At 25.2% G+C, this 12,903-nt stretch overlaps 1 protein-coding gene across 2 annotated transcripts in view; it reads left to right on the top strand.

Annotated features, from left to right (window-relative positions):
• LOC129615914 (insulin gene enhancer protein isl-1) overlaps window positions 1-11,819 on the top strand; it is a 34,836-nt gene extending 23,017 nt beyond the window's left edge. Inside the window, exons 3-9 of one of the 2 annotated variants that reach the window (XM_055531333.1) lie at window positions 8,034-8,223; window positions 9,582-9,712; window positions 10,397-10,564; window positions 10,741-10,861; window positions 10,938-11,100; window positions 11,173-11,388; window positions 11,468-11,818. In XM_055531333.1, coding sequence (XP_055387308.1) covers window positions 8,034-8,223; window positions 9,582-9,712; window positions 10,397-10,564; window positions 10,741-10,861; window positions 10,938-11,100; window positions 11,173-11,388; window positions 11,468-11,635 — 1,157 coding nt within the window. In that variant the 3' untranslated portion in view covers window positions 11,636-11,818. Of the gene's footprint in view, window positions 1-8,033; window positions 8,224-9,581; window positions 9,713-10,396; window positions 10,565-10,740; window positions 10,862-10,937; window positions 11,101-11,172; window positions 11,389-11,467 lie in introns of both variants that reach the window. The other variant, XM_055531331.1, reaches the window with a different exon arrangement.
• The last annotated feature ends 1,084 nt before the right edge of the window (window positions 11,820-12,903 follow it).

The following is a 12,903-nucleotide window of genomic DNA, read 5'->3' on the forward strand; positions in this document are numbered from 1 at the left end:
AAAAAATAATTATAGAAGATCATTTTTCATACTCTTCCTTAAATAATTTATACTCAAAAATTATAATTTTCAAACATTTAACTATAGAGTATTAATAAGAATAAAAATAAATGATTAAAAACTTTATTCAATATAAATTAGATTTTGTTGAAAAATTTTTGCTAAATTGTGTAAATTTAATGGTAAATTTAACAACACCAACAAAAATCAATAACGTATATGTAATTTTCATTTAGACGCGATCCACCTGACTTTTTTAAAATTTAATCGAATTGTAAATTGAAAAAGTCAATAATAGTGTGTACTCGTGTCATTCATTGTACAAATAATCATTTATATTATGATTTTCAAATAGAAAATTAAAAAATAGAAAATTTTATATTTTGGTACAACGGGAAAAAATGAAATAAAAATTGATAAACTTTATTCACAAATGCAGTATATTTACATTTTACAAAACACAACTTGTCGTCATAAATGTCATTTAAAATTTGACACAAAATAAATTTTTGACAGAAACACAAAATAACTTTTTATGGCGCGGTAAGAATTTTCATTAATTAAAACACGTACTTCAAAATAAGCTTTCAGGTAATAAGATCCGATAATGGTTCGAAGCAATAATTGCGTTCTCCGGATCTGATGAAATCCATAAACACTCATGCAAATTATAATCTTTATCCATAGTGCGACAATTTTGCTAATAAACCAACCTGTTGATGCAAAAATGGTTATGGAAGTTGAAAATAAAGAATCTCTTAGCCTTAGAATGTCATGCATTATGTCGCAATATTCAACAGCGGATTACCGTTAACAATGTACTTAAAAGTAAATTTAATAAAAAGTCTTATATGTACGATACAATCGGCATTAAAATACCAGTTAATAATAATAAAACGGTAAAATTGATAAGTTAAGTATCACACCTCTTATCTGTTCATAAGATTTTCATGAGCAACATTGAAAAATTTTGATTTTTTTCTTAAAGCAGTAATAACGCTCTTTAGTTCTACTTCATATACACATGTGTACACAAATTCATATTTATAATTTCTTTATGCAATGATTTTATTTAATTAAAATATTTACATGCAAATACTTATTAAGAATGTACACATTTTGATCCCGATAGAACCTGTCACAAGCGTACAAAGTATCAATAAGAAATTTAAAAATTATTTATAGGCAATACAAAACTCTATTGCCTCATGTCTCTCAAAGTTTTCAAAGAATATTATAAAATTCTATAATATTAAAATTTAATTTAAAATTATTTATGCAAATATGAAAAAGTTTTTTTTTTTTTTTCAAAATACAAATATTGCAACTATGTGGGTATTGAAACATTTAATTAACATTCAATTGAATATTAGTTAAGTAAACATAATGAGAATATTATAACAGTAGTTTAATAATATTTACATACGTACATACAGATTTGAAATTGTATATGTGGGCATTGTATAACATTATTTGAAAATAGCAACTACATTTTGAAAAGAAGAAAATAAACATAGAGATGTTTTAATAGATTCATGAAAATAGCAAAATTATGCATGACTAGTTTTTGCACTAAACTAATGCATTTCTTTCGATTCTAAAATAATGTCAGTATAGTAGATGCATTTTGAAGGAATATTTAACCTCGAGCTAAAAACTGCAGAATTGGGTATTTTTCTAACTTGAATCAACCATTCTTGTTTATTGTTATACAAGAACGGTTAGTCCAATTAAGGTTTTACGATATTAACTATTAACTCACTGTCAGAGTTCAGGATTGTGTATCGAATCGAAATTTTGCTCAAAAAGTTCTCCATACAAATTAATGGATAGCAACGTCAGGCTTGTGAGTCACCGGATGAAAATGAAAGCTACAAATGGCATATAGAAACGAAACTAGAATGGATGAGACAATACAACAATTCTATAATATCACTGTGAATGATATGTGTGCAAAAAATGTTATTGGATACAGTGGAACACAAAGAACCAAGAATTTTTACCTTAAATAATCACTTTGGAAAAAACTCGTATACATACATTTATAACTTAGATACGGAAAGGAGGGTTAAATTTTTATGAACGTTTAAATTGTAGTTCGCGTTTAAAATAAATACAAAAACTTGCAAATTTTCAAAAAATCTTATGTACGACAATGTAGGTTATAGAGAACTTTCTGTTCTCTTTTACTGTCATAAACAACTCTTTTTTAATATTTCTTTCACTATAAATAATAGTAAAATTGAGAAAAAAAAATTTTTTCTTCTTCAACTTTGTAACTTTTATTATCACATTGCTTCTGTTTACTTATTTGCGGTTACTTATACCCGTTTAAATAAGTATACTAACATTCACAACTCACTATACACTCATTTCAAAATTTAAAAGGAACATGGTAATGCAAAAAAAAACTAGAATGCTGAAATAAGCTTAAAGTAAAAATTTGTACCAGTGGTCATTTTACACTACAGAAATTTCATGTACCTTATGATACTTATAGTGTTTATTAATTTTATATCTTTAAGTTTGTGTCCTTCCCTACGGTATCTTTATGTCGCTCTGCATCTATAACTATTGAGTTAAATAGTTGTGTCTTCGGCTAAATTTTTTTTATGTCTATTTAATTAAAGGAAATGTGCCATACTGTATGGACATGGGTATGCAGTTAACATCTAAATTCTCAAGTGTGCAGGAACTTAAACACAAATTCAAAAACATTTATGAAAACAAAGTTGGACAAAATAAATTTTTTTCCACAAAAGGAAATCACATCATTTTTTTTTTTCAAAAGTCTCTGCAATTTTTAAATCAGTTTCATTGTAGCAAGAAAATCATTCAAGTAATGTTATGAAAGTTCTATTTGTGTATTAAACAAATTATTAATAATAACACTGCCGTTACTATTAAAAGAATACTGGATATTATGAAACCATATAATATTTGTAAAATTTACTATTCTCCATATATCTCCAAAACATCATACATTTTCAAAATTTAATATAAAATATTAAAAGCAAAACTCTTTGAATTCACAATATATCAGTAAAAATCTTAATTTTGGTCTTACATATGTTAGCCAGAATGGTCTGTCTATAGCAGCACATTAATTATTTATGCCCTTGGCCATATAAGCCAAATTCGTCAAAACCTTTATAGATTGACTACACGCTAATAGCATGGAACTGTCGCCTAACTCTGATATGTAACCATGTATACTTGCTAGAAAATGGTAAATATTATCCGGAGCTGCTATGTGCTTTACTTCAAGCCAGACCGTTTCATTCTATTTGATCAGAAAATTAGTCCTCTTTTGACATCTCCCCCCTTGTCTATGTATGTGTAAATGTTTTGGATATCACATTCATTCATTCTCTAACATTACTCCCACAATGTATTGCGGCGTCTCTAAACCTTACGCTGCTCTAACTTAACCTTATATGGCACACAAAGATTCTCATGTCATGTCTTAAAATTCTCATGTCTGCCGATCCTTACTCTCTGCTGATGCCTGAATCTCTTATTTTATCTTTTATAATACTAGCAAGTTTTCTCATTCCTTATTTACTCTACTTGTGAGCATAGGACTTCTATGCAGAGCCTCCAACGAACTCGATTCTGAGCCAGTTGTTTCATTTAGGCCTATGTTTTGCCAATTTTTTCCACTTCTTTCAATTTTGTGCGCTTCCATGTGCTTCTTGGACGACCTAATCTTCTTGCGCTTTATGGGTCCCATTCTAGCGCTTGTTTCGCCACGGAGTTATTATTTCTTCTCAACATGTGACTAATTCATCTCCGTTTTCGCTTTCTGATCTATGTTAGAATGGGTTCTTGTGCTGTTATTGCCCAGAGTTCTTTGTTGGTTATTCACCTTGGCCAGAAAATTTTACAGATAATACGGAGACTCTTGTTAACATATACCTGTATTTTCTCTATATCCTGTCTGTTGAAGCTCTAAATTTCACTACAATATAGGATTACAGGTTTTACACAGGCGTTGAAGATGTTAATTTTTGTTTTTCTGGATAGTTCTTGTAATTTACATATCTTGTGGAGATTATCGAAAGCAATCTTCCCTTTTCTCAACCTATTATGTATATCTTCAGGTGTCCCTCCAGTAGGCCTTATGATACTTCCTTAATAGTTGATGGAGCTCACCCCTTCTATATCTAATTCTTCATATAGAACTTTAAGGGATCTGTGCAAGCACTAGCAAGTTAAACTAGATTAATGATTAGGCGGACATTAAATTAAATATTTAATAATATAAGTTCGCAAATCTAAATTTTCCGTCTTGTCCATTGATTTAGTTGGAAATGTACTAAAAACAAAAACCAAAATTTTAACAAAATAATAAAGAATTTTAAAATACAATTGTACCTACCTATACGGATATTAATATATACAAAAATATTATAACATTAATATAAGTATGTCGATTGTGTATATAGATATAATATTATGTATGGTGGTATATGGATGAAATTTTTATTAAACATAAATATTTATTTTTATGATTTAATAAATTCGGTTGAAATGCCATTTGATATTTTAGTCATATTTTTTTTTTTTTATTTATTTGTTTAGGTTCAATACTTACAATACGTACAATACAACACATATGGTATGGTTGATTGTATGCATATATATATATATAGGTAATTCACAGAGTTCGTATTGATCTATGCCCTTTTAACTTTTCATTTTTGTTTATTTGCTTCTTATATTTTCCTCTTTTTTTTTTCAAAAATATTTTTCTTATATTTTTTTATTGTTTTCTAATTTTCTTGCTGTCATTCTTGACTAATATGAATTTTAACATCATTCATATGTTACTGATGTGATGATAATAGGCTGCTGCTGTTAAGCTAAAACTGTTGTATAAAATGAAAAATTCTTCTTGTTTATAATAGTTTTCTGAAATACTTACATACGTATACCTTATGTGGCCGTGCATATGTGTATATACTGTACGTGTACTTACATGGAAATTGAATACATATACTTCAGGACATCTAAAACCAAAAAAAAAATAAATCTTTTTCCAATTTAATTTCAAAAAAACAAATTTATCGACAATAATATAGTTTTGGAACAGCTTATTGAACTATAAATTCTCCTAAATATAGAATTCTTATTGAGAAAAAAAAAATTTCGGCTACCCATAATAAAAATACTTAGACAGTTGGTTTTTGTTTTCAATTGTTTTAGAACTATAAACACAGAAAAAAAAAAAACATACAAAAAAAATCGTTTTTTCGAGCGGAAAGTTCAAATTTTATTTTTTTTTTCTCATTTTTTGCTTTTCAACTATTTGAAGTGATTTATTTTTTTTTTTCCTTCACCACGATATCCAATGAGAAAGTCAAATTGAAGCAGTGATGCACTTTCATAATAACAAAAAAAAAGAAAAACAGAGCAAGAACAACAATCAGAAAATTTTCAATCCGATAAATCCCTTTGATAACAAGGATGAATGGAAATGTAAAAAAAAAAAAAAAAACACAAGATAGAAAATTATTTTTTTGTTCTATTTTGTTCTCTCGAATTTATAACCAAAAAAAAAAAGGAGCCAATTATCACTTCCACTATACTTCCTAATCATATAACTTGTCTAAAAGTCACAATATTTTTTTTTTCCAATTCCATAGTTTTTTTTCTCGTGGCTTTTGAACTTATGCTCATATAGCAAGGTTAAAAGTAATAATTAAATAAACTGAAGATTGAGCACAACAATGAATTTTATGAGTAGTTATGTCGGTCGGTATACGCCGCTCGCCGCTATTATGCTATGAAAATTTTATGCGTTAAAAGAACAAAGAAAATTTATTTTACAAAACAATCATTGTATTATAAAGATAAAGAACTAGTTTTATGTAAGATTTAATGTAAAAATTAAAAGAGAATTAAAAATTACAGAATTTAATGTTCAACCCTATATACATACATCCATTTACATACTTATATATTTTATAGATTATTGATTTTAATTTTATAGTATTCATTAAATTTAAGATTTAACAATCGAAATGTCAATAATAATAGTAAGCATTAATTACACTACATATACATATACATATATACTTTATATATATATAATTGTGAGTAATTTTAACATTAATTTTTTAATAGTTCACTAAACCAGAAACTAATTATAATTACAAATGATTTTTACAAATTTTTACAAATTGGAATAAAATTATTATTATACTACTAATATACTAGATTTTATAACATAAATTCATTGGCAATAAGAAAAAATATTTAAATCCAAAACAAGTTTAAACCATTGATTTAGTTGCGAAATTTTATTTAAATGCTCCATAGAGAGACTATTGTTTCTATAATGAAATTGTCGACTGCTCTTGCTGTATTTTTTATTTTTATTTCTAAAAAAGAAATTTAAAAAATATAAAAATTATAAATGAATTTAAAAAATCACAGCCGTACAGTTTGATTGGTGAACAAATATCCTACTGTCGTAATATATGACAGCAAATATCCTAATGTCATATATATTTTTTAATTGTGAATATAATTTGAATAAAATTTTTCCCTCAATACCATGTTTTTGTGAATTTTTGATATCTTTTGCTATGGGAGTTTTCGGTATGCGTAGAAGGTTTAGTTTCATTAAAATTTGTCACACACTGCATATTCTAATTAACTAACTTATATTTAATAAAAATGTTTCATAGAAAATGCATAGAAATACTACAAACCGAAACAAAAAATGTTCTAAATGTAGAGCTTTCATTATAGGTTAATATATTTGATAGCTTTAGATTCTTAAGTTATTTCACTCTCGAGTCACCTTTAAATAAACTAAAATTAATTAATTTAAAACTGCGATTGTATATGATATTGGTGAAATTGAAAAACCGATTTCATATGTTCCAAATTTTTAACTGCAAAAAAAAAATAAATAAAAAATTTTAAAATTTTTCACAGAATTTTCTATAGAATTTCAATACTCGTATTATTATTGCAAATAATGTGCTATATGAAACACATGTTCATAAATAATTTTCATATAAAATTTTAAACATTTACATATACCGTATCATAATTTTAAAAGTGTAGGATGTTGTATGTTTTATAAATATGAGCGTTTTTGTGGAAAAAATTCCAACAACAAAAAAAAAACTCAACATTCGAATACGTGCTTAACATAATAATAACGAATATAAACCGGATATTTACTTTTTTTTTTTCTTTTAGAAAAATTATATTGACAGCAAAAATACGTTAAAAAATAAAATCATATAAATTTTGACATATGTCAATTAAATTCACTGAAATTGACAGATATAGTATTTAAAATATATATACATATATAATATGTAAATATGTAATAATTTCAAGAAAAAACATTGAATACTTAATGGTATTTATTACTTTTGAGCTTTTGGCATAAAAATTATAATACATTAAGGCACATTAAAATACTCCTACATTTATGCAAACAAAAAATTGGTATATCTATGTATTAATAGAAAACATGACGTTTGTTTGACAATATTGTTTCTAAGATTTCTAGTAATTTATTTGTGATAATCAATTGAAATTTAGAAAATTTAAATGCGAGAAAAAATCTGTTTACCAGTGATTATTGTCTACATACAAAATAAATTGTTACCTGCGTGCATTGAATTAAATAGTGACAACATCAAACAATCTAGGCAAATGTTAAATCAATGTTCAAAATCGAATTTAAAGTGTTCAAAAATGTTCAGAAGTGAATTATTTTAAATTTCATTTATTATTTATGAAAAACATGATACTGTCAAATTGATTTTGATAACCCTATTTTTGACAACTATTGCTTCAATTTTTTGTGTGTACTTAGAATAAGGCTTTCAGTTTCCAAAACCTTATAGTCAACGTAAAAATTAATGGCCAATAAAATACTAATTGAAAATTTATTTCAAGATTCTTTAAATTTTATTAAATTGTTCTACTTTAAGTATACATATATAATAAAAAATTTTATATTTTTTAATTAACATACCATTATTTTCTTTTATTATTTACAGAAAAACAAAAATTATCATTATGTGTTGGATGTGGTGGACAAATTCATGATCAATATATATTAAGAGTAGCACCAGATTTAGAATGGCATGCGGCATGTTTAAAATGTCAAGAATGTAGACAATTTTTAGATGAAAGTTGTACTTGTTTTGTTAGAGATGGAAAAACATACTGTAAACGAGATTATGTAAGGTAAATTTATAAAAATTCTCTTATTTTTTTTATTTTAATTTTGTAGGAGATATTATGGTATTAAAAGACAATGTATTTACATAGTTTAATAATAACATTTTTAAATTTTCAATTATTTTCACTATTAAGCAGAATAGATACTTTTAGGCACATCATTTACTATTACACTTGAAAGACTAAAAATTTCTAAAAGACAGATTAGTTTTTTCGTCCCACATTGTAACTAAAATTTACCTAGAAATAATTAAATTTTTATTATTAAAATTTTAAATCAATAACAATTAGCGCCGGAATGTAATTATAACAATAATCAATAATCAAGATTTTGTATCTTTAAAAGTAAAATTTTTTTTTCGAAATTACATTGCCGACGGGCAGGCATATTAAAGTCACATATTAAATAATTGTGAACTTAGTGTTCATAATTTCAAATAATTAAACTTTACTGAAATATTTAATTTTTTTCTGGAAGAAATTTATCGCATCCAATGCAATTATTTTCGCTAAGTTTAAATTCGTAACATTTTTATAAAAAAAATACTAAGATAAATATTTTATTTTCTACATAAATTGAGAAAAATAGTACAAAAAAATTATTCTTTTAAATTATTTAAAATAAAAATTTTAAATAATTTAAAAGAAAATTTGGGTTTCGCTCAGTTTGGAGATTAAATTTTCTCCATGTATTGCTATACAAAAAAATTTGAGATTTTTTAAAAAATGAAGAAAATATTGAAAATTAGTCTTGCGTTGTTGTATTGTGAATGGAATTATGACATGTCTTGTCGCTGACTTTCTAAATATGTATATTCTTCTCTCAATCCACAATACCGTACCGAATAACTACATACAATATATATTTGAAAAATTGTTAAACAATTATAATAAAAAAAGAAATTTTGCATCCGTCGGTATTTAAATTTCATTTTTAAAAAGTAAAGATTTTTTTACTGTAAATAAAATTAAAATTTTCAAAATTATAAAAAACAATTGTACTATAAAATGAAAATTGCGCGACTTTTTTCAATTACAGGTTTTCCATGCTTTCTTTAATATAAAAAAAAAGAAAATTAGGTTTTAAAAAAAATTAAAGTAAAACAGAAATATTAAGTAAAATAATTTTCTTTTTAATGCGTCTTTGACATGATACCGAAGTTATGTAAAAACAAAAAAAAAAAACCAAAGTATGTACCTATTTAATGACATTGTAAACGTCTTTTATCAGCTTATCAATAACAATTTTTGTTCTTTTCACGAAAAAATTAAACTATTGTAATTTTTTTTTGTTTTTTACCTTATCTCACTTTAAACGCATGTTTTTTGAAAAAATAACAATATGTACTTTTTAAATTTTGTAGATTATTTGGTACAAAATGTGATAAATGCGGCAGTTCTTTTAGCAAAAATGATTTTGTGATGAGAGCTAAAAGTAAAATATATCATATAGAATGCTTTCGTTGTTCGGCGTGTGCAAGGCAACTTATACCAGGTAAGATATAATAACATATGGTTTGAATATTAGCTCATGCCAAAAAAAAATAAAGAACTAAATTTGTACTATAAATAAAGCACATTATAAACTTATTAAGACAAGTACTTATATACAATATTTTTATTATAATTTTAATGTTAATTAATAAAAGGTTTGATTTTACATTATTTAAAAAATCAATTCATTTACTTTTATAGCAAAAATTGCAAAAAACACAAAAAATCATATTTACGCAAATTGAATTCATATTTCTTTTTTGTTCGAATTTTGCAGTATGATCTTCTTATTTCTTATTCTTATGTCAAAATCGTATACCAACTACATAGTTCACATTTCTTACTCCTGTCAGATATGTTAAGCAATATTAAAATTTAATTATGTAAATTACAAAAAATTCTTCAATTAATTTGGATAGGTCAATTTTTAGCGAAATTGAAAAAAATTCCACGCTTGTAGAATTGAAATTTCTGAGTACATGCTTTATTTGAAGTTAGCTTTTACATTTTATACACTTTAGAATATACTATTAAACTTTGACAATATTCAACTTGTTATAAAGAACAAAAAATTGTTCTTTAATTCGAAATTTTGTTATAAAGCACAAAAAATATAATTAAATTTAACAATATTACTAGAATAAAATACAAATAAAATTAAACATTTATTTTATTATATTTTAAGGTGATGAATTTGCTCTAAGAGATGGGGGCTCCTTATTTTGTAAAGAAGATCACGAAGTACTTGAAAAAACAAATCAGCCAAATATATCTTCGATATCTGAAGCAAATAATAATAATAGCAATAGTCTGAGGAATAATAATCATTCCAGTGAATTAGGATCTATATCGGGTAATTAAAACACAAATTATTGAATGGGGGATTTATATTTCTTAAAGAAACCTTAAAAAAAATAATTATGTTAATCAACAAATTACAAACAATTGCAAAATAACATTAAATTTATAAAAATTTACACAATAAAACAAAAATGATTAAGAAGGAATATTTTTTTTTATTATTGTCAGATTCTGGAAGTGAATCCGGATCACATAAAAGTTTAAGGGATAAACGGCAATCAGGTCCTGGTGACGGTAAACCTACAAGAGTGAGAACAGTTCTTAATGAAAAGCAATTACATACGTTAAGGTATGTACTCGTAATAAAATCAACCACACAAATTTTAAAACAAAAAAATAATAAATTGTATTAAATATCATTTTAGAACATGTTACAATGCTAATCCTAGACCTGATGCTTTAATGAAAGAACAGCTAGTGGAAATGACTGGCTTATCACCTAGAGTCATAAGAGTTTGGTTTCAAAATAAAAGATGTAAAGATAAGAAAAAAACAATACAAATGAAACTACAAATGCAACAAGAGAAAGTAAAATTTTTAAATAAAATTTTATTAATATAGACAAAATTTAATAATTATTATAATTTAATTCATATATAGGAGGGAAGAAAATTAGGTTATGGTGTAATGCAAGGTATTCCTATGGTAGCTGAATCGCCAGTTCGACATGATTCTCCTTTAAATTTACATAGCTTAGATGTGCAAACATATCAACCGCCATGGAAAGCATTATCAGATTTTGCATTACATGCCGATCTAGACAATAATGGAAGCGTAAATACTCATACACCTGCTTTTCAACATTTAGTAAATCAAGTATGAAACCCACATAATTATAAAAACTAAAAAAAAAACAAGAAATCAAAATTCTTATTTTTTCTTTTTTTTTTTGAAGATGCATGGATATGATGTGGGTGTCCTTCCTTCTGGGATGCAATCTCATGGTCCAACAAGTGCTCAAATGAATGGTCCACAATTAGAAAATTCTGCTCATCATCCTGATAGTACAGATTCATATGTAACATATTTAGAAAGTGATGACAGTATTCAAGGAAGTCCTTAATTTGTTTTGAATTAATTAAATTTAATTTATTAGTATTCGAAAATTTAACTTTACATTAATCGTTTATATGTTATAAAAAAAAAAAAAATAAAAATAATATATTTATTTGACTTATACAAACATATAGAATATTTAACACGAGTGCATGTTTTTGTAAATTTTATTTAAAAAGCAATCGCTTAATTATAAAAATACTTTAAAATTAAAAACTGCATTTTATTTTCAACGGTTTGGTCACTTCAGTTTTTTTAATATTGAATTGGGAATTTGCCCATATGTATTTATTTAAAACGATAACCCAGTGCAAAACCAACCAAATGATTGAAATTTTTGAAATTATATTACATGGATTTTTCTAATTTGTGTTTATTAAAAATTAAATAAAATACTAATATATTTTAACCTCCATTTTATCCTATCACTTACATTTACATTTTTTGTTTAAATTTTTCCTCTTATTTTACAAAAATTTTATTTCAAAATTAAACTTCCTTTGATTTGCATACACAAAAATTTGAACAATAAAAACTGTTCTGAAAGCGAAATCGCTAAACGATAAAAAATTTTAAACCTTTATTATAGACACAAATCATTTGTAGGAAATGGTTTGTGTTTGCAATAATAATGAGGCTTATTTTCACTCAACCTCTAAGTGATAGTAGGCATTTATCGTACAAATTACAAAAACTTTATCAAAGACAAAATACATTTTTATTGTTTGGCTTATGTTTACAATAAGTAATATCGAATTTTTAACGACAAATATCACTTTGTGATTAAATACTCAGAATAAGCCCCAAATTTCTTATTTTATAAAATAATATCAAAAACGATATATGTATATTCAGACCACAAACCCAGTGTAAAATTTTTAAATATGAATTTTTCCCATATCAAAACGGTCTAAAATCTAAATCCAAAAACTATAATAACTATAATATTTCAATTTAACAAAAACTATATAATATGTATATATCTCGTTTATATGGCAGCTTGAGTGTTTTTAATATGCCAGTTTGAAAGGCTGAAATTACTTTTAACTATTCTATTGCACTTCAAGTCATTGACAGCATTTCAAGTCAATTAAGCAAAATTGTTTGATTGTTCATTAAGCCGGCTTCAAGTCAAGTAACGTTTATATGGACATAAATTTTGGAAACCGATTGAAGCTCCATGCTAAACGATATAAGTGTATATAGTTTTTTTTTAGTCGATATATTTTAATCGTAAATTTCTAGCAGAAGAAACATTATAACAAAACCGCAATT

This window comes from Condylostylus longicornis, unplaced genomic scaffold, assembly GCF_029603195.1.
Source record: "Condylostylus longicornis isolate FDR11 unplaced genomic scaffold, ASM2960319v2 ptg000153l, whole genome shotgun sequence".
NCBI classification, from domain to species: domain Eukaryota; kingdom Metazoa; phylum Arthropoda; class Insecta; order Diptera; family Dolichopodidae; genus Condylostylus; species Condylostylus longicornis.